The 23,897-nt window shown below is 38.7% G+C and overlaps 2 protein-coding genes across 2 annotated transcripts in view; both read right to left on the bottom strand.

Moving 5' to 3' along the window:
• orb2 overlaps positions 1-23,897 on the bottom strand; it is a 1,372,010-nt gene that overhangs the window by 65,517 nt on the left and 1,282,596 nt on the right. The window contains 1 exon segment of the mRNA XM_065224014.1: positions 10,026-10,247. Coding sequence (XP_065080086.1) covers positions 10,026-10,247 — 222 coding nt within the window.
• Positions 1-23,897, bottom strand: part of LOC135702960 (uncharacterized) — a 161,982-nt gene that overhangs the window by 93,811 nt on the left and 44,274 nt on the right. The gene's annotated exons all lie outside the window — the stretch shown is intronic.

Raw genomic sequence — 23,897 nt, 5'->3', positions numbered from 1 at the left:
CTGATACTACAAAACATGTCTGGTACCTTTATATATGCATTTACTTTACCATTTGAAATCCCTCCTTTTTTACATATTCTGCACAAAAGATACTTTATGCCCCGCCCCATACATAAAAATCGGCGGGAAATTCTGTGAGGGGTGAGCTATTTTGTGAGCAGAATTTGTAAAAAAGGAGGGACTTCGAATGTTATTCTAAATGCATGTATAGAGGTACCAGACATGTTTTGCACTGCAGTGTCCTCTGTGAACAATTAACGGAAAACATATTGTGCGTAGTTTTCGATAAATGTCACCGTAAACAACAGCAGTGACATCTGATGGAACATGAATGCAGAAGCTTGGCAAAATGATTAATTAATAAATTGCCTATTAATGAGTAACAGTAATCCACAAATGAGTAAAAATTATTCATTGGTAGATAACCGAGAGCATAACACATACTCATTCACGAGCTCGTTTACGAGCTTATTAATGGATAATGTGTGATATAATAATTTATCAAACTGCATGTAATTTTACTCATCTCTGAGTATTTTATAGTTAGCGTGTGATTGACGCATTTGTCAAACAAAACGCAAGACAAAACGTCAAATAACATCAAAACATCAACATTTGCGAGTTGTTGTCCTCGGCTCCAGGAAAATTTTCATTGATCTATTTTCTTCACATTTCTTTATATCGTTGCAAAAACATTCACTGCTGTGATTGTTATTCTATTTGGTAGATATGCAATACATTACATCTTAAAGATGTAATTCATACTATTTCTGCTATATAGTTTGATACTTAAAGGAGGTTATCATCAGTCATGCAGCATAGCAACCGCATCAAGGAATATGTTTGCCACTGAATTATTAACGAAAGACAAAGTCGATGAAGAGAATCAATCAAAATCACTTGCACCCTGTTGTCTCTAATCCCTTCAGTTGAGAGCAAGCGTAAACTTCTAGTTGGGGCACAATAGCCAAAGAAGAAAAAGAAGATTACATTTTTTCTTTAAACTATTTGGCACAAATAGCATGAAGCATGTTTGCAAAACTGTCGTTACTCAATTAGAATATCGAATGAATCTTGAAATGAATAGATAAATGCAGACAGAACCTCTTGAAATGTTAATCTAGATATGGCCAGCATATGCATAAATACAAAAAACTTTTTTGTACACATTTTTGTGTACACAGCGTATTAAGCAGAATGAACTGTTAAGCTAACGGTCATTTCAAAACGTAGTCAGAAATTATACCGTTTATGTCAGATTAAGCTGGCATAAACGAAGACGCTAAGGCTAAATATAAAATGATTAGAGGAAGAAATAATCGATGTTGATTTTTCAATCGTCAGAGTAAACACTTTCTAGATCAGCGTTTGCATAAAGTTGATGTTCCTTTCTTTGATGATAGGGAGGAAATTAGTGCTATGTTGAATATTAGTTCATTGGCCCTATTCGTTCGAAAAATTCGAAATTAATATCCGCAATCCGATAAGTGTGACTGCCTCTCACTCCGAAGGGCCTGGGCTCAATCCCAGTCGGCGCCGTCGAGATTTTCTAAGGCATAACATCTCTGATCACGCCTGCCTTCGGAAGGGAAGTAAAGCCGATGGTCCCCGGTCTATGATCAGTAGGGTCCAGGGTGGCGTCGGTATAATTGATATTTAGGCTCGATGTCAGTTATACAAGGTCTGGCCCAACCGACTCTTTTTTCCTTTGGTTTGTTTTTTCCGTCGATCTTGTTTTCCGTGCTGAGCACCAATGCTACCGACGTGCCAGGAAGGCAGCTCCCACACCTGGACCGTACCTATCAACCCATCAACCCATGAACCGGGGACCAACGGCTTTACTTCCCTTCCAAAGGAAGGCGTGATCAGAGATGTTATGCCTCAGAACATCCCGGCGGCGCCGACTGGGATTGAATCAGGCCTGCTGGGGTGAGAGGTAATCACGCTTACCACTACAACAACGGCGCCGCTCCAGTATGGAATGCTGTTTACAACATTTTTGCTTCTAAAAACAGCAAGTTGCCTGGTGCTGCAAACCTTGTATGATTGACATGGATTTAGGCTGTTCCATTTGGTGAATTCAAGACCAACAATTGAAAAGGCCTCAACTCCATTTTGTAAACAAACATTGTAAGGCCATTTTCTTGCGAACCGAAGTCCGCCAAGTCAAAACAGGAGAATGAACAGGTAGGGGAAATTCTCCTCTACCCGATTGTGGTTTAGGTTTCCGAATGTAGGTTTCGGTTCGCGAGAAAATGGCCTTACAAGGTTTGTTTACAAATTGGAGTTGAGGCCATTTCAATTGTTGGTCTTGAATTCTCACTTTAATTTGACAGATGATTTTTTTTCAAATAAACCTGCTATTCCACCAGACTTATTTCTGACCAACAAGGAATAAATTTTGACAAACACTTTTCCGAAAATCGGACGATCAACAACAGAGGGATTTTCGAACATTTCAATTTTCAGTGAACTCTCTACAACTCGATATTGAATGGACGATTTTTACGATGGTTCTATAACTCAATATCGAGTTACTGGACATCGAGTTGTGGAGAGTTGACCGTATTTTCGAAGTGTCAAATTTAAGGGAAAATTCTTCCAAATCCTTAGGCTGTGTTCCATTTGGAAATTTTTCACTTAAATTTGACACTTCGAGAATAGATTAAGATGTTCGAAAATCGTTGGCCAATTTTCGAGAAAGCGTCTATCAAAGTTGATTCATTGTCTGTCAGAAATAAGTCTACTAGAATAGCAATTTTATTGGAAAATTTTTATCTGTCAAATTTTAGTAAAAATTCACCAAATGGAACACAGCCTTAACATAGAGGTAACTCTAATACCCCGTTCACATTGCAGCGTATATCACGTGATATACGCTGTCTTGCAATGAGCACTTATACATCTAGTTTTCACTGGAAATCCTATGTATGAGTGCTCATTGCAAGACAGCCCATATTACGTGATATAGGCTGTAATGTGAACGGGGTATAAGACTAGAAGGTCCCGAAAAAACGTGCTCAACTTTTTGGCTCAGCTCTGGTACTCTCTTCGGTCCCAAGCTAATCGATGCACCCCTCGAAACATAGGAAAATCCACTAACCCCTCATTTTATCAGTCAAACTTTCATAGCGAATCAAAACAAACATTGCGTAGTACTAGAATTTCGACTAGAATAGGGTACGTTAATCGTTTGCTTGGGACCAATAGGCTACTAAAGTGGTGAGCCAATTTAAAATCGTTAGTTTCGTATTGATTGTTGACCTTAAGGCCGGCGCACAATGCATACGTTTTCGGGTTTTTTAGACAGATAATGCATGGGCTAACTGTCAAAAAATCTGAAAACGTATCTATTGTCCGCCGGCCTTTAGGCTATGTTCAATTTCTCGCGCAACACGAGAAAAGGGCCTTTCATTATTGATCGTTTCTCTTCATCGGTTTTCTCTTTCGCGAATAACCCTACTGCAAATGAATCGCCCATTGACGAGTGCACGGATGGATTTGAGTTCACTCACTCGACAAAAAGTGACACAACAGCGGGGCCCTGTTTACTAAAAAAGAACACATGAATAATGCTCGCGTAACATTTGAAAAGGGCCTATCAACTTTTGTAAATAATTTGCTAGGTCCTTTTCACGAGAACCGAAGTACGCCCACGCAAACCAAGAGCAACTATCGGGAAAGGGAGAATTTCCTCTGCCCGATGGTGTTGTTAGTTTACGTGAGCGTATTCGGTTCGCGCGAAAAAGGCTCAACAAGTTTTGTGTACATAAGTTAATAGACCCGTTTCAAATGTTACGTGAGTGTTATTCATGTGTTCATTTTTAGTAAACAGGGCCCCGCTGTTGTGTCACTTTTTGTCGAGTGAGTGAACTCAAATCCATCCGTGCACTCGTCTATTCAGTGTGTTGATTCAGGCGCAAGCTAACGTCATCATCTTCTGTCTAGGGGCACAGAGAACAGACGTTCAAGTTCGGTCAGAAACTTGTGTAAAATAAGTGGGAACGTCGCCGTTACGTGGTGTTAGCATCTCCTGATTTTCTCTATAAATTGTCCACTGTCGACCAATTTGGCGCTAGTATCGATAAACTTTCTGTTGAAAATTGCCACTTGGCTCTACTAGCCCTTAGTGTCTAGTGTAATTTGTGCAACGCCAGCGCCATCATGTTGTCAAAGAGGGTTTTTAAGTGTGGAAGTCGCCGTTAGTGGCGCTTAAGTCGAATAGGAATCTTTACACAAGTTTTTATAGAAATTTTGTTCGAGCCTTCATGTCTGTTCTCTGTGCTAGGGGTGAGACAGCTTTTGATAATGAGTAATATTGGAGTAAATTTTGAGTAACTCTGAGTAACTCGAGTTGCTCAATATTCAATGCACGGTGACATAGCAACCTGTTAGTTTTGACTGCATTCCACGATTGTCACGCAAAGACGTTTGACGAGGAAAATCTACGTTCGTCATTGAACAACATTACATACCGGATTGCTATCCACAAAATCCGTGTTGCAGCCTGCAAAATCGGTGTATGCTTATCATTGGTTTAGGATGATAATAATGGGATTTTCAAGTGAATGAGTTGACATAATTTAACGTATTGATGATGCACATTTTGGCAGAGGCATCAAAGACTACCGCTGTATGATACCAGGACTGTAAAGTTCGCGAATGAAAACTGAAGTTTTTTATGGTAGTTTTTCTCTTCCTTTGCATCGCGTTTCACTTGCGACTTTGGAGAGAAATAATCATTGAGGAGTTACAGTTTTCACTAAGTTTAAACCGAGATTATTTGAAAGATCATTGTATAGTCACATATAAAAAATTACTGCTCTATCAGAACAATTCAAACTAGAATTCGCAACTCAACTCATAGTTAAGATGCTGAAAATAAATCATACATTTGAAGCTGTTCAGACTCTTAATCTTCACCGATTTTGCTTGTTTGGTCAAATCTTGTACAAGTTTAAAACTAGAAATGCACAATGTATGAACTTTTCCAACGTATGATCATTATAAGAGCAATGCCAAAACTGCTAATAGAATGCTAAATTAACCATCGAAAGAACACACCCTTGGCAATCCGTAATAAAGCCCGCCAAATAACGGGTTCATTTCTCCGGATCATATCGGAAAGTATCTTATTCTGATTTTTCAACTTTATTGCCCACGATAGTAGAGAACACGAATATAATAGTAATTCATAATGAAAAGAAGAACACACGGATTAATGAGTATTTGATGCAAGAATACAAAAAATAAAATAAAATACGGATATGATTACTCTGACACACTGACAGATAATGTATGTTTATACTGATTTAATTTTTAATTTCTTGACGAATGTGAGACTACTTTGATCACTTTTGAGTAAATATGAGTTTCGAACCTGTTCGGATACGGTTGTGTATAAGTTTATTTCTGTTTTGTGCGTGCGTTCGCTGATTTTGCCAGATTAGCGCTGGCACTCTGCCTCCCGGACGGTTATACGTGTGTGATTGGTGGTTTTCTCGCTTTCCGAGAAGTTTTGGAATCGAAAAAGAAAACGTGATGCATCATGTTTGCAGGCATCAGAAGAAGTGTCGCTATCTGCGTTGTTTGTTTTTTTTCTTCGCTTGTGCTCCCGGTACAGAAATTTGTGGCGTCGCGTGTGATAGTTTTTGATTTCAGTTTGTTTACGCGTTGTATGATTTTGTGAGCGGTCGCTTCGTGTTCGCGTCATGGAGCAATCGACTACATTCGACCAGAGGATTGAACTACGTAGGGCGGGTCTATGATCGGAGCTACTACACCAAGCGTGACATAGCTGCTTGCAAGGGATTCAGTTGGACTGATTTGGTGAGATTGTTCCATTTTTCTACTTTTGTCTATTTAAACTTAATTTCTATGAATGCGTATCGTTTGGAATCATTTGATTCGGATGAGACTCTTAACTTTTATTTGTTTACATTGTGTTTCAATTGGTATTCTTAAGAACTTCATAAAATAAGGTTTCAATATTTAAATTGAGCAGATCGACTAGCCTGGTGTCTGCCGCTTTTGCTTACTGAGTAGAAGACCGTCGGGGATCCACATTGTAAAGATTCCCTATTTTCAGCTTTTTTACAGGCTGGAGTTGTTGTTTGAACCATTTAGTTTATCAATTTAATTTATCTGTATAACAATTATTCACAAGCATTCTTCCAGGTCAATTCAAGAATAGTTTGATGATGATAAATCTTCCTAATATTCACATTACAGTTATGACCCGATCCTGTCAATCTCTCCGCGCATCAGACTGTTATTTTTCAATAATTCCACATAATTGTAATTTCATACCTTCCTCCTTCAAGATGAATGTTTAAGATACGCATACTTTGCTAGCTGACAAAATGGGGTCATTGCTGTATAATTATTCTCTTTTTGCAGCCTTCATTCAGACTGGATCTATTGATTTAAATTATTTGAGTTTTCTTCCAGCTCTTTGATGACGGAACATCACTAGATTTATACTGTAATGATTCACTCTTACAGCTTTCACCCTGGTTTTGTCTGTTGATTTGATTTGTTTGAATTGGTTTTCAGCTCTTTGGTGTTGGCAGTCGCGGGCGATCAATTTTGCTCATGCTCATGCTCTAAGTTTATTTTCAGCATTTCGATGATGGAACGTCTTCAGATTTATATTATAAGGGGGCTTATTACGGATGTCACAACACGGTGAAAAGTTGTCACTTGTCGTCACGGTGAAGTGATTCCCATTTGATTTGTACGGTAATCACGGCTCTTATTCTGAGTATCACCTTCTTATCACCGTGTAGTGACACCCGTAATAAGGCCCAATGATACACCATTTGGTTTTGGCTTCGGGCAAATCCAAGTATAATGCATGATAACACTGATTCATTTAAAACCATGGTCGCATCACTTATCAAGGTGAATCCTGATCCAACGAACCCAACTTACTAACAAAAATCTCCTTTTCTGTGTCTTTTATTGGAAATTTCAGGGTTACATCTTCCTTATTGGGAGCTGAGGAGACATAGAGCTGCATCATATTGTATGTAAAATAATTATTATTTTCATTGCGGAATATCAGTTTTTTTTATCCATATAAATATATTTTCATTATTACGTATTTTAATGTTCTGATATATTTCATTTCTCCATTACATATGTTTACTATATATATATAAATAAATACTGGGTTGGGAGGGAGCATCAGGGTATCATTTGACCTGAAACTGGACGATTGGAGTGGTATGACAACCGGAGTCTAGGAGGGAATAAACACTATCATTTTCTTTATCCTACCGATTCGATTGTGATGGTGTGAATTCTACTCCAACAGTTTCAGTGAGATTGACGCGCCCTTCTTAACAAACCATCCTGTAGGAAGCTTAATAAGTATTGCGAATTGCGTTATTCGATTTGTTGGATCGTATCGTTGGAAGGAGATTCTTAAATTCCCGTGGATTTCGCGTAAGTGCCTCTGCTTACGGGTCCACCCCACCGTTTTTGGCCCTTCATACAGCGATATTGTGAATTCAGATCGGTAGCTCAAATTGATCTTGCTATTAAGTGGAGCTGCATACAAGACAAGATCTTCGAAGGGATGGTGGCTACCTTACATACATACATACAATATGAGTTACTCAAATTTGCTTGCTGTGAAAATATTAATTCTGAGTACAGCCGTCTTGCCCCTAGTCATCTGTCGAACTGTGCGAGCTTATCGAGAAATTCGTTTATGTTGCCGTGGTAAACCAAAGAGAAAGTCGATGAAGGGAAGCGATCAACGGGATAGGCCCTTTTCAAATGTTTCGCGAAATATGATGAATTTTCAATTACATTTGACACTTCGAAAATAAATTATAATGTTCGGAAATCTCTATGTTGTTGATAGTCCGATATTCGAGAAGGTCTCGATAAACATTTCAAATGGTCCTATCTGCTTTGATGGATTCTCTTCATCGACTTTCTCTTTCGTTAATAACTCAGCTGCAAAACCTTTCCTTGTTGTATTTGACGTTTTGGACGCTAGATAAGAACCTCCTTTATCAAACTATGTGGTAGAATTAGCGTGAAATCTGTTTGCATAGCAGTGGTTATGAAAAGATAAAGTCGATGAAGAGAATCGATCAAAGCAGATAGGACCATTTGAAATGTTCATCGAGAGGTGTTTGTGAAAATCTGGGGGGGGGGGGGACGTGCTGTCAAATCAGCCCAATGAGGTACAGAGAGAGGTGGCGCAGATCGTGAAATAGGGTTGTATTAGTAAACCAAAAAATCAACGTAAACGCAAGTAGTGACGTCACTACTTGCGTGTACTTGCGTGTATCGTACAGTGGTTGTGTGAGTGATTGCTTCACCTCGGTAATCCAGCTCATTGAAATCAGCCTACTGATCATTCTTGTATGAAACTGGCTCCAAACGTAAACAATCGCTGTAGGTTTCTTATGGCTTGTTTACGTTTGGAACCAGTTATGCGAGGCATGCGAGGTAGGCGACGATTGTTCGTATTTGACAGCCACCTCCCCCCTTGGTGAAAATTGATTCCTGGTCTGTCAGAAATAAGTCTGCTACAATAGCAGTTTTTTTCGAGATAGCCGCGAGCGATCGGCCCCCGCCTTACTAACGTTAGTTTTAGGGCTGTGAACCATTTGCTGAGTTGAATTTAACTCGTGGTTTAAAGTGACATTTCGAAAGTTATTTCTTATGTTCGAAAAACCCTGTGTTACCGATCGATCGGTTTTCGAGCAGAACTCAGCCACTGTTGTCAAAATTTAACTTCTTGTCTGTCAGAAATAACCACGCTCAGATAGCAGGGTTAATCGATAACTTTCCATCTGTCAAATTTTAACCAAAAGTTAAAATAATCCACCAAATGGTTCAGAGTCTAAATAATTTTGTTATCTAAACAATCAATATCGGCTCCGCAAAGCTACAGCAAATGAGCCTGAAAAAATAAATGCATTATAAAAAATAGCAACTTTATTTGAAAATTTTCCATCTGTCTAATTTAAGTGAATATATCCGGAGAACTTCGAGATTAGGGCGTAATTGCGTTTGTAAACAAACACTTCAACCGCCGATTTCTCGCGAATTAAACCTCAATCTCACAAACTAACAACACAAACAGATAGAAGAATGGTTCCTCTATCATTTCGTATAGCTTGTTCGTGAGATTGTCCTTTAATTCGCGAGGTATCGGTGATTGAAGTGTTTGTTTACAAATGCAATTACGCCCTAATCTCGAAGTTCTCCGGATATCCTCCAAATGGAACACAGCCTTAGTACGGAAAACAAATCAAGAAAAGAAAAAAAAAACATTTCCAACACATGGCGCATTTGGGTCAATTAATCTGAATAACAGAGTAAGGATCATCCTTCTATATTACGAGAAATCCTAACCCAGGTAGGGTGACGAGGAATGAGGAAATTGAAATCATCACCATTGAAAAATGTATGTTATTACTTTCAGAGCGGTCCGGTCGCCTTTTGCCAAAATTACAATTCACATCCGCCTAAGATAAAAACAACGACCAGATGAGCTTCGTACCAAGAATAGAAAACAGATGGTACCAGCTACATGCCAGGGAAATGCAATTTCTGGTTCACTTAATGTATTGCCGACGGAAGGAAACGATGCAACAGCAGCAGGGTGATAGTCCCTGCATTTCGAATAGACAAGGTTCCAGAAATGGATTCGCCCAACCTACCCACCTTCGATGGGTCGGCAATTCAATATTCGGACCAGAGTGGAGATTTGCTCTTAATTTAGCATTCATATCTCGACATGCATGTGGAAGATTGTAGAGTGTAGCCAATCGGTACGCCCCTTGGGATGCCTAATCTGCCTCTGCTGTGGTACTAAGACACATGACAATAATTGGATGTCCCCACGGACGGTACCAGTAGGTACCGTCATTCCAATGCAGGTGATGCACGATTGGTCAATAGACAACCGGTTCCATGCACTACGGTTATTAATTTGTTTTTCCCTTCTACCCCAGAGCACATAATAAACAGCAGAAATGCATTCAAAGCGCACTGACCTTCATCGATATCCGGCGGTAGTCCGCCGACGAACACCTTCCGGCTGAAGCGTTCCGTCGACTCCGAACCGTTCGAGTGCGGGGAAGAGCGGGCCGGCGAACCACCGAGCCCGGACAACTGATGGTGATGGTGGTGCTGCGAGTGGTGATTGTTGCTGTTGCCGATGAAGCCACCGGCTTCGTCCGAAATGTGCTCGTCCAATCCGGAGAAGAAGGGTTTGCCTGTTGAAAAGAAACGGAGAAAAGGAAGAAAATTAGGTTTTCATTTTTGTTCGTATTTCAGGCAGCACGGGAGGATTATTACATTTCAAATCACGGATCCGAAGCGCACTGAGGTATTCAACTAGGTTGAATTGCTGAAATAGCTTCACTCTATCCGAATCTGATAGATTCATTTTGGTGATGATTTCTAATCACAGAACTCGCGAAAACTAACAAGGTGTCTGCCTTCGAAGGAAAGGAACTTGGAAATGAATGGCCGGGTCACAGATCGGTATAGCAACCGTTGATAAGGACTGTGGTTTAAAATCCAAGGCACGCTGTGCTTGGCATGCGCGCTGTCTAGTCATGTGACTACGCGAAAGCGAAATTCAAATTTGAATGTTTAGTTCCTCTGTTTTGCCGCCAGATGGTGGTGAGAGCGATCGAGGGTCGATAGTGTAAAAGTGGGCGATTGCGGCTTTTAGATCGATGTTAATCCAATGGATGTATCGATTTATTTTTGAACAGGTCCTATGTCCATTAATAAATTAAAACTAATGATTGTATGCATCAATATAGGTAAGAAGCGAATGAAAGGAATCGATCGTTTGATCAACCAATGGACATAAGACCTAAGTGCGAATCATTGAGATGGGAGCGGGTATTGCAGTGCAAGTCCCGCTCCGTTCGCTTATGCTCATATCTGCATAATCCCTAAATGCGCTGTTTGACTTAACATTCAGTTTTCAAAACCCAGCGAATTTGCATGCCTACCGGAATCATAATGAACATTTATTACAAGGTACGTACGAACACGTTGTAGCTCACGTCACTCAATGAAACAACGCTCGTATATACATTTAATGGATACATGGCTGTGTACCACCTACTCTAATATGAAAATCACTGTACTTTTCCCATCTGCGTGACTTGTTGTGTGCTTACTTCATCAAATTCAAATAAAATGTAGAAGTCCTCTCGAATTACACCGGTTGACGGCAGTGATGGTGTTAACCACGAAGGCATACATTAGCACGCCATTGGGGCATTGCACAGAATCATGCAATCCGTGCTGACATTACTTTTACTAGCAACAACCGTTGTACAAATCGCGCTTTAATGTTGAGTCAAACAGTCAAGTTTGAATCTGACTTTCCATTCGTTCCCCCCACAACCTTGGTCCTTTGAACCTAACATTCGATAACAGACAGAGAGCGACCGGAAGTAGGTAATAACGATTTTAATAATAGCAAATTACAAGCGGTAGTTAATTATGATTATTGTTTTAATCACACCCACCGCCGCTGCCGTTGTCCTCGTGTGATTGTCGCTATCGTTTTTGATAACCCGAGAGGCCTCATTTGGCCATAAATTGGCTTCCTCATACTTGTTTCTCCTTATTGCATTCTCCCCAGGCATTCCCCGCCTCTTCATCCGTCCTCATTACCATTTAGTAGCAAGAATAGAGTTTTCCTTTTGCACACATCTCCTGATTTTAAGCAGGTTTTACAGATTTCCCTTTTACATTTTGTAAGGATTTCACCATATGAAATTCATATGTATGCATATTGAGCTGCACTTTTGTGAACATTGTTGAATAAAGGCCTATAGCGAACATCTGCCTACACAACATACTTCTTCGTTAATCACAATAGGTTTGGCCTAAACGGAAAGGTGGGGAAACTTGATCCACCTCTCTGAATTCTTATTCTAATACCACAGTGTTCAGTCTTTTTATCAAAGAGTTGTTACTCAGATACAGTACTTGTTCGTTAACTGGGCTAAAGGCGCAGCTTAGATAGCGAATTCCACTCTCTAAATGGGCTGGCTTGTTCAGAGTAAATACTGAGGGGAACTTCAATGGATTTTTTGATCGACGTTAAAAAAATTTCACGTGCATAAAATTGAAACAGTGCCGCCGCCGGTGGTGTAGTGGTAAGCGTGTCCTTCGGTGATTGTCACTAGATTGCGGAACAGAGACCGACATTAAATAAAGAAAAGAAGAAGAATTGAGGCAGTGTAAAGTTTGTTATTGTTATTTTCACAGCAATAAAACCCGCGAATTAAGAAAGGCTTAGGGCACAGACGAACAGACACAACACTCACAATCACATTCTTTGCAAATAAGGTTTCAGTTTGGAATGTGCTCGCATTTGTCATGGTGGCGCCACTGAACCGTCAAGCAAGTCAGCACATTTTGAACTTATCAGTAGGGCCAGTTCCTTTTTTCAGGTCAATTTAGTAGATGTCAGCTCTTGAAATAAGGAGGCAACGCAACAAATCACCTTTCATCGTTTCTTGGGAAGGCATCCCACATACTAATCTGACGAATACAGAAATAAAAGTTAATTATGGTCCCACCGCTTACCCCTACAAAGATTTGAGCTGGACGATTTATCTTTAAGATAATTAAGTATAACATTTAACCAAATTAGCAAACAAAAACGAACTGGTTACAGTTCCAGATATCACTTCCCTCGTCACTTTTCAGTTGCTTCACAGCGATTTAAATGTGAAAAAGCTTCGGCGTTCACTTCTTTGTTCACTCTTTTGTCCACCTCAAATATTCACAAGCATTCCCAGCAATCAAGAGTTCATTAATAAAGGGTGTCCACGATGAAATTGCCACACACAAAATTGATTCGCAAAATTCGAGTTTTCATCCGATTGCCATTAAATTTTCAGGGATTGAGAAATAACTATTAAACTTCATTTTACCATTTTACTCGTATTTTATTTACAGTCCATACGCAAATGCCCGCACCTTGGCCTTAACCCCGGCCATAAGATTCTGCACAACCTGTGAATCAACCGTTTTTTGCATGTAAACCCATACTTTCTTCAGTTCCTCGACTGTCTTCACTACCTTAGGTCGTTTAAGAAGGTGTTGCTTCATAATCGCCCAGTACTTCTCGATGGGGCGGAGCTCCGGAGTGTTGGGAGGGTTGAACATTTTCGGCACGAAATTGACCTTATTGTCCGCATACCACTTCAGCACGTCCTTGGAGTAGTGGCATGAGGCCAAATCCGGCCAGAAGATTGTTGGGACGTTGTGGGCCTTCAGGAAAGGAAGCAGCCGCTTCTGGAGGCACTCTTTTATGTACACCTGTCCGTTCATCGTGTCCTGGGTCACGAAAGGTGCACTCCGCTTCCCGCACGTGCAGATGGCTTGCCAAACCAGGAATTTCTTCGCAAATTTGGACATCTTCTGAGTGCGGACATGCTCCGGAACGCTGAACTTATCCTTGGCCGTGAAAAAAAGGTTGCCGGGGATCTGTTTGAAGTCGGCCTTCACATATGTTTCGTCGTCCATGATGCAGCATTAAACTTTCGTCAGCATGTTGAGGTACAACTTCCTGGCACGGGTTTTGGCGGACTTGTTCTGCTTCTCGTCGCGATTAGGGGCCTTTTGTACCTTGAACGTTCGAAGCCCAGCCTTAGTTTTGGCCTTCTGGACAAAACTTCGGCTTAGGTGCAGCTTCTTAGCCACAGCCCTAACGGAGGCGTTCGGATTTCGGTTGAAGGCCCCAACTACGCGGTTGTGATTTTTGGTGTTGTACGGAATACTTTTTCCTTCACTTCTGGGCTTCCGATCGGTGGTCAACCGTTCCTCGAACCGCTTAATCACTCGCGACACCGTGGAATTCGCGATTCCCAACGTTTTAGCGATGGAACGATGCTAGAGATCCTTGTTCTCGTGATGAATGCGCAAAATTTTATCACGCACGAGCTGTTCTTTCGACTCCATTTCCGCGAGTTTTGATCAAAGGACTTTAAAACTTGCAGGATGTAAATAATGCACTATGAACTAAATCCACCCAAATTTTCATTAAATTCTACCCAACGGTTAAAAAGATAGAGCAATTTCATAGTGTGGCAATTTCATCGTGGACACCCTTTAATCAACCTCGTAAGGGTTGATGCATATATTATGTCACGCTCTAAGGGGGAGGGGGTCTAAGATTTTGTGACAAGCAATGCATTAGGTATGGGAAAAACGTCACGATAGGGGGGAGGGGGTAATTTTTTGCTCGATTTAGCGTGACATAATTAATGCATGGGCCCATATTAACAAAGGATTATAATACACTAGCAACTCCGCAATCTGATTCTATAATAATTTTTAGCAACGTCAGGAATGCATTGAATATTACATTCTAAATACTGCGTATTGGTCGTTCCGCTTGTAGTGAAATATTACGCTATACGATGTACACAGAATTTGACAACAAATCATTTTATTGAGTGTAATATTGTATCCACTTTTACCATCAATAAGTTCAACACATCTGATTGATTGATACATATTACATATTTTTTGCTGTGTACATATTAAAGTGATGGGTGGTGCTACACTGAAACAAATCGACATGTACCGTTTATTGGATCCATCTGATAACATAGCAATGTCAGCAGATTTATTCATTCTATGTGATGATTGATAGATTCCATTGGATTATCACTTAAAAACTATGACTGCGATATGGAATGATTTCTATCATAATTTCACATACTTAGTACTTGATAATACTTTGCTTCGAACGTGGTTAGCGATAGGTAAAAAGTATATGAATATTGTCTGATATATTTCATGGTGAAAAACTGTTGATATGTCATGGGTGGGAACAGATATCTAGAAACTAATGGAAAATCATATAAATTTGCACTATGAGAAAACTCAGTAAAATACGAGGGGGACGACTCTATCTACGATGCAAAAAGATTGTGTTTTGCTGTGGCTAGCTGCGCGCACACTGAGTAGATAGAAAGAAGATTGATGACGATCCTGAAGATTTCCTGCAAAAAGATGATGAGCGATGCAAGTAGATGCGACAAATGAAAGAAGATTATTCGAATATTGATTCACTAGTGTGAGATTTGTTGAGCATCTAAACTTGAGATTTAGATGTGTCGCCCCCCTCGGTAAAATATACCTGTTTTCATGAAGAATATTGCTCACAAAAAGATATATCTTATAAGATAGACATGTATATTTTATTGGAGTTGCTTTTAACGATTTTTAACGTTTGTTGATATGTCGCGTGTAAACAGACATGTAGAAACTATTGAATTGTCATTCAACTTTGCAGTACAGGAAAATATATATATATCTATTTGGAATAGCTTCCTTTGATTTTTGAGGTATAAAGATTGTAAACAGATCTATCCCAATATCGCTCCCATTAAAATACATCTTACATGATTGTTCTTTATAAATTATTGAAACAATTTTCAACGATGTTATCGTACACTCATTAAAATGATTAGTTGAACTAAATATTACTAACAACAATGAGACTGTATTGAATAATCTTTGTTTGTTATTGTTTCATAAGATAAGGGTTTCCGGAAAAGAATGTATTGAGATTGAAAAAAATGATTCTACTGCAATATTTAATTAGCTAAGATTCTAATTGTAAATCTTCACACTTGAGTGTCATGAACGAGTTCCATGAACCCATATAATGTAGTCGTTGTTTTATTGCACACAGGAGCATTAAGAAAGATTTGAATACACGACACCACCGAAACGGAGCATAAATTTGTCAGTGTTATTTTGCTTCACTCTAGCAAAACGAGCATAACGTTGCACTACATTCCATGTCGGGAGAGCTGTTCTTACTTCATGCTAATTGAACGAGCTCAATCTTAAAGTCAGCCGTGGCCCAATGGAATCGAGCACAGACACCGAAAGCATCACACCTCAACAGTTCTGGATCGAATCCCAAATCAGCTACAATAAAAAAAGACACAACTGTTAAAGCTCCCACACTGCCTGATGTTTATTTTTCGATTTATTTTTAGAAATCGATTAAATATATGTGTCAAAAGAAGCAGTAAGTTTCATGTGATTTTCACATAAACTTTACTTCGATTGATTTATGACACATATATTATATTGTGGTGAAAAGTAAAGCTTATGCTTATGGGTTTCAAATCCATTTCAGTTAATTATTATAATTTGACCGATTTTCATTTATCATATGACGATCATATAAATGTTACCAAATTATGAGCATTGTAAATGTATCGGATATTCATATAGAATTTACCTGACACATTTTCAATCATATCATTTTCAATGGATTATCTTATAGCGCAAATTTATTAGACTTCCACATAACAGGAATATGTCAAATTGGTTCAGTGTAGAAAGGTGATACATTATCATTATTATACCCCGTTCACATTACAGCGTATATCACGTGATATACGCTGTCTTGCAATGAGCACTCATATATCTAGTTTTCACTGGAAATCCTATGTATGAGTGCTCATTGCAAGACTACCTATATTACGTGATATAGGATGTAATGTGAACGGGGTAAGTTTGTTTCCAGCAAAATAAAAATCACGCAAAACAAACAAAACAAATCCCTAAATATAGACGACTGAGCTTCTGTCATACGGATCCGTATTTCTGATAAATTTAATCAATACTGAATATTTCGCAAAACCGGCATCACTGACTTGCATTTGTTTTATTTTTATTCAACACATCAGCTGACGCGTTGACAGACCGAGGGAAAAGCGACTAGTGAAAAAATTGCATGAACGAGGGATGTACATTTAAGTCACAATGCCATGACGATTCGTTTAGTTTTGACTACCCGGGAAACGGGAAATAAAAATCGACATATCCTGGGAATTCCCGGGATTCGGGAAATTTTACAAAATTTTATTTATAAATTAAAAATGATTTAATTTTACTCTCAAATTATAATTTTATTTAGCGTTAAACGAGAGCAGGTGTATCTCACCAATTGGGACGTAAAAACCAAAGAAAAATAACAATTTAATCCATTTATATATTTCGAGAGAAAATAAAAAGCATTTTGAATGTACACATTTGTGATTAATTATGCTCCAACCTCCATATAAAGTTAAACACTATCAATACGCTTGAAATAAGTCTTCAAGAAGCTCAGCTTACAAGTGACAAGTTGACAAATGAACAACGTCGATCGGATTCATGTCGATGTTCTTAATTTGTCAACTTGTCACTTCAAACACAGTTTACCCATTTTGGGGCAATGACGTTTATATAAGGTCTGGGCCAAAGGGCTTATTGGTGTTAGTGAAATGTGCAAATGGTTAGTGGTGTTCGTATTATATTGCAATGTTTATCTTTTTACACGAAACAGCTGTTGGCAGTGACGTATATCTATCTGTTCTCAGTATGTTGGCAGTGACGTATATCTATCTGTTCGCAGATGTTCAGCAATGTTTACAACATTTTTGCTTCTAACACCAGCAAGCTGCCTGTTGGCCCAGACCTTATATAAATGTCATTGATTTTGGGGCAGGTTCAGTTTTGACCGTTCTGGGTGGATTCTACCCAAATTTGGGTAGTTTTGAAATAGCGTGTGAGTAAAATTTTCATCGATTTTCCTTAAATCAGTGCCAACATTTCAAAGGGGCGTAATTGCATTTGTAAACAATGGCTTTAGCCGTCGATTTCCCGCGAGTAAAAGCTCACTCATGAAAAATAATGACACCAGCAGGTAGAGGAATGTTTCCTCTACCAGCTCGCATTGTAATTTTGGAGAGGTAAGATTTCATTCGCGAGAAATTGACGGCTAAAGTCATTGTTTACAAAAGCAATTACGCCCCTTTGAAATGTTGGCACTGAAATATCTGCATGGAGGAAAATCGAGAAAAAAAAATTACTCAATCTACGAGTTTATTCAAAGTCTTATTAAAAAATTCATCGATTTTCTCGAGGATTTTCTTCATATTCGAGCGCACGGCCAATGAGATCAACCCGAATTCGAGTATAGTTTACTCATAATCGCAAAAAGTGCAGAAACTCAGCGATGAGTAAATTTGCCTCACGTTTTCCTGTGGAAAACCTCAAAAATCTGCCGGAAAATGATGAAAATTGACGAAAATTTTACTCAGTCTAGAAGTAGTACCATAACGGCGCCGGTGGTGTAGTGGTAAGCGTGATTACCTCTCACCCCAGCAGGCCTGGGTTCAATCCCAGTCGGCGCCGCCGGGATGTTCTGAGGCATAACATCTCTGATCACGCCTTCCTTCGGATGGGAAGTAAAGCCGTTGGTCCCCGGTTCATGAGTTGATGGGTTGATAGGTAGGGTCCAGGTGTGGGAGCTGCCTTCATGGCAAGTCGGTAGCATTGGTGCTCAGCACGAAAAACAAGATCGACAGAAAAAAACAAACCAAAGGAAAAAAAAAAGAAAGTAGTACCAACAATCATACGAAACTAACGATTTTAAATTGGCTCACTACTTGACTATCCTATTGGTCCCAAGCAAACGATTAACGTACCCCATTCTAGTCGAAATTCTACTACTACACTATGTTTGTTTTGATTCGCTATGAAAGTTTAACAGATAAAATCAGGGGTTAGTGGATTTTCCTATGTTTCGAGGGGTGAATCGATTAGATTGGGACCGAAGATAGCACCAGAGCTGAGCCAAAAAGTTGAGCACGTTATTTCGGGACCTTCTAGTCTTAGAGTTACCTCTATGGTAGTACCAATAGGCTGATCTAATACAATCTTTACTATTTTCATATTCGGGATTTTTTTTTTCCTGAAAAAAAAAAACATGAGGCAAATCTATTCATCGCTGAGTTCCTGCACTTTTTGCGATATGAGTAAACCTTACTCAAAGTTGGGCTTATCTCGTTGGCCGTGTAGGATAGCAGTGTTATTTGAAAATTTTCCATCTGCCGAATTTAAATGAAAATCCACTAAGGCTGTGTTCCATTTGGAAAATTTTCACTTTGATTTGACACTTCGAAAATAAATTAAGATGTTCGAAAATCTCTCTGTTGTTGATCGGCCGATTTTCGAGAAAGCGTCGGTCAAAATTGATTCCTTGTCTGTGAGAAATAAGTCTGCTGGAATAGCAGGTTTATTTAAAAAAAATCCATCTGTTAAATTTAAGTAAAAATTCACCAAATGGAACACAGCCTAAGGCTCTGAACCATTTGGTGGATTATTTTAACTTTTGGTTAAAATTTGACAGATGGAAAGTTATCGAATAACCCTGCTATTCGAGCGTGGTTTTTTTCTGACAGACAAGAAGTTAAATTTTGACAACCGTGGCTGAGTTCTTCTCGAAAACCGGTCGATCGACAGCACAGGGATTTTCGAACATTGAAAATAACTTTCGAAATGCCACTTTTAACCACGAGTTAAATTTATCTCGGCAAATGGTTCACAATCTAAGACTGTGTCTGATTTTCGAGAAGGTGTTTGTCAAAATTGATTCCTCTATCAGAATTAAGTCTAGTACAATATATTTCTATAGGGTTAACGCTCTGCGGTACGTTAGAAGCGTTACTATAGACCTTTTTGACGTTTAATCGTCTTTCTCTATCTAGCGCACATGGATGAATAGACGGTTTGTTCATAGAGGTAACTCTAAGACAAGAAGGTCCCGAAATAACGTGCTCAACTTTTTGGCTCAGCTCTGGTACTCTCTTCGGTCCCAAGCTAATCGATTCACCCCTCAAAACATAGGAAAAACCAATAACCCCTCATTTTATCTGTCAAACTTTCATAGCGAATCAAAACAAACATTGCGTAGTACTAGAATTTCGACTAAAATAGGGTACGTTAATCGTTTGCTTGGGACCAATAGGCTACTAAAGTGGTGAACCAATTTAAAATCGTTAGTTTCGTATTGATTGTTGGTTTGTTTTCCCACGAATCTGTTTCCCTCTTGCTCGCACTCTTTCGATTTAAGGTTCAATTTACTTTGATGCATTTTCGAAAAAATCAAAAGCAGTTTTTTTCGACGCATTATTTCAGATTGCTAAAAACTTGCGTCATTTTGTGTAGAATAGCAAAAGGAATCGAATAGTGCGAGCATTTTGCAATCTGAACTAATGCGTCGAAAAAAACTGCTCTTGAATTTTTCGAAAAAGCATCAAAGTAAATTGAACCTTAAATGGTGCAGTAGTGTGCGAAGATTAAACGTCAAAAAGCTCTATAGGCCTTTTTAATGCACCACCCAACGTAGAGGGCACCACGCGAGTTCGATAGGAAACGTCAACCAAACCGTTTGTTTACATCAGAATAAGGATTTTTCACAACGCAAATTAAAGCATTTTTAATTGTACATCTTGCCAATTTCCATCAGTAATTGTCTTATTTTGCGATTTTCCACACATCTGAACTGAAATACACCTTAACTTTTCACATACAAGAAATCCGGAAGATCATAACCACTAAGGCACTATTGGAATTTTGCATTTTTCTCAACAAAAATATTCCTGTACACTAGCAGAATCCTTGCAAAAACGATGCAGAATTAAATGTTTCAACTATAGATCAAGTTTTCGAGCATCTCAGATGAATCAATTTATCAGGAAAAGTGAAAAAGTGTTCTCCGCTTCTAACGTCTCTCGGAAAAAAAATCTGCTCATAACACTCTTTTTGGCGTTCTCATATTCACCATCAGAGGTTGATTCGATCGCTTAGTTTCGGCGTATAGTTGTGTACTGAGTCTCCATACACAACTATAGGAACCTAACGCTTCTAACCGTCTCGAATGAACTAAATTCCAGAACAACATGTGAAAAGGGCATACAAGCTTTTTGTAAACAAACCTTCTTATGGCCTTTTCTCGCCACCCATATGACACCAACGCAAACCTTTAACATCACCGGGTAGGGGACACTTTCCCCTTCCCGATGATATTGCTGGTTTGCGTGAGCGACCCTCGGTTGGTGAGAAAAGGGCCTACAAAGGTTTGTTTACAAAAAGCTTGTATGCCCTTTTCACATGTTGTTCTGGAATTCTCCTCTTGTAGGGGAACAGTTTAAAGAGACGTTAATTGAGTTCTCCAAGCAGGATCTCACTAACACTACACTAATAACATTATTTTTCACACACTAGCGTCTACTGTCATGTGCACGATAAGAATCAAACATCCATTTATGAGTTAAAGTGAACCCATTGTCAATAAAAGTGGCACTACTAAATAATGAGCAATTTATTATGCCAATTAAGTACCGTGCGGGACCGAAATCCGTACAGCACCGAAATCCGTACACCCTGTTGAATTTGTTTATTTATATGCATCATAACAATGTAAATATTATACATGAGTACATATTCATGTTCATTCATGCATTAGCTTAATGTTTTCGTCAACAATTAAGCAGAATGTCATGCAATTAAAATAAGAAAAATAAAAGCCTCAACACGTGTCGGGCATTTCTGTCAATCGGTTGCGTTCTTAACGATTTTCTAAGAAAATCTCTAGGATTTACTTCAGTTTGTTAAGCGTATTTCAGTGATGTTTGCAAGTAGTTTCCTAAAGGTTGATCAAAAAGGTTAGTGTTTATCGTTTTATATCTCAATTCTAAGCAATGGATCGTTCATATGGTATTTATTTATCAAAATTAGTACTGTACGGATTTCGATCCATATATAACAGCTGATTCTAAATCCGTACACTTCTGTATTAACAATGACGATTCTACTTTATCCAATGTTTTTCAGCAGATCATGAAAACTAAATACACGCCGGAGGATTTGGAGAAGACTGTGGCAATGATGCGTGCGGAGAAATCTTACCGAGAAGCATCCAGGGTTTTTTTTCCGTTAATTCACCACCATAAGAGATGCCGTATTGAATCGCTACCCTCTTATTTTATTCGTATTGTAAATGTTATATTATTAATATCTTTTAATGAAGAGCGTCAAGAACCAGCCGAAAAGTAAAACAACGCAGCTCCCCTACAGGATATCACCAACACGCATATACAAATTAGGGACCATGCATAAATGACGTAGCATTTGAGGGGGGAGGTGAGGGTTTTAGAATTTGTGACCGGCCATGTATTGGATATAGCCAAATACGCTACGAGGGGGGGGGGGGAGGAGGAGGAGTATAAAATTGATCAAAAATATGCTACGTCATTTTTGGATGCTCCCTTACAGAGAGCAGACAGAAATGGGCCAGAGAGCATTCCCAGCAGTAGCTACCAGCGAGGAATGACCGGAAATACACATGGAAGTAGTGCGAGCGAAAATTGATAAAGAGAACGCAAAGAAACAAAGTATTGAGGAACGACAAAAGAAAAAGGTTGAGCAAGAGAGGAAGAGGAGGAAAAAAAGGAAGAAGAGCAAAGAAAGCTTCCTAAAAAACAGATACCATGAACGAACTTTATCCCGGATGGGTAAACTTTCCCACAAATGGTTTGGATGATACCCCGAACACGTCGTTAAACTCTCTATTATGGTTATTTTTATTAGGGTTGCAAGCAAGAAAGCATTATAACTTGAAAAGGCAATGGTAACAATGGAGAAGAAGCAGAAGAAAGCTGTGGAAAAGAAGCAATGAAAGATCTGTATTTTTATGATTATTACTCTCTTGACGTATTAAATTAAATTAAGTTATAGTCGTTATTTTACCAATTTTAATTTTCATGCACAAAACGAAAAACTAATCCTTGATGTCAGTTCATTGTCTTTTTTTGTTGATTTTTAAGATGGTTGTATTTTTCTTTTACTTATCCGCCATTATAGGGCTACCATCTTAGAAACCGGTTAATTTATCGCTTGATGTCAGTGGGTTGGTGGAGTTCCAAAGTATGGCGCATCTTGCACGTTATCACATGTCAAATTTCAAAAACCTCGAAGTTGTGATCGGAGGAAAACTCCAGTAAGAATATTTAACCCAAGGCACTGGTATAGAATAAAATTTGGAGGAAATTAATCCTTAAAAATGATATTAGTAAATGAATGACCCAAGAGTGTTAAAGTGACTATAAAAAAAAAAGATATTAGTTAGCATAAAAATCCAGAACAGTTACCTTCTTAATTAAAAAGAAATCAGCATGGAGCATCAATTAATCTAACGCTGATATCATTAGTTAAAAAAGTAAAAGTAAATGAAATGAACTTGAACCTTTGACGAATGATTCTTATGTAAAATCGTGCACTGAATTCAACAATGTAGTCGAAAAAAATGTCATTAGGATCTTTTTTGAGATACAGCTTAAAATGAAAATTCACTTTAAACAAGTTTGATTACTATAATACTAATATCTCCGGTTGTAATGAGATTATATCAATTATTTTAACGCTAAATTAGAGGTAAGAAATTTTTTCGATCGATCAATTGAACATCAATTGTCAGTGAGATTGATGGTATTGTAGTTAGTTAATAGTTTGTTTTTTAAGTTTTCCTAAGAAAAGTTGAATTTCTGCTAAGTTTTTAAGCAATGTAAATTAAAATGATTATGGTGGTTCATGGAAAAATAGTGTTACAACGATCGAAATAAAATTTTATCACGTTTAATTTGGCGTTAAAATAATTAATATCACTGCATTGCAGCCAGATATATTTGTGTTTTAGTTTTTTTAACGTGAGATTTCATTTTTTAGCTAGGGGAAGGAGGGGCATAGTGAACAGGCGGGGCATAGTGAGCATCCCGTACTTTGGCTCTGGATCTCCAACTGCATGAAACAAATCAACTGGTAGTAGGATCAATATCATTAAGATATTGATCCTACAGCCAACAAATTTGTTCTGAACGGCCGGAAGTCCAAGCTGGAGCACGTGCGATGCTCACTATGCCCCACCTGTTCACTATGCCTCTCTTACCCCTATATCTCAAAAACTATCCTACCGAGATTTTTTGGACTACATTTTTGGATTCAGCGCACGATTTTACATGGGAAATGAC

Source organism: Ochlerotatus camptorhynchus, unplaced genomic scaffold (genome assembly GCF_037179485.1).
Source record: "Ochlerotatus camptorhynchus isolate MF236.1 unplaced genomic scaffold, CSIRO-AGI_Acam_v1.1 ptg000203l, whole genome shotgun sequence".
Lineage (NCBI taxonomy): Eukaryota > Metazoa > Arthropoda > Insecta > Diptera > Culicidae > Ochlerotatus > Ochlerotatus camptorhynchus.
Note: the sequence above shows the minus strand (reverse complement) of the source record. Positions and strands in the feature narration are given on the sequence as shown.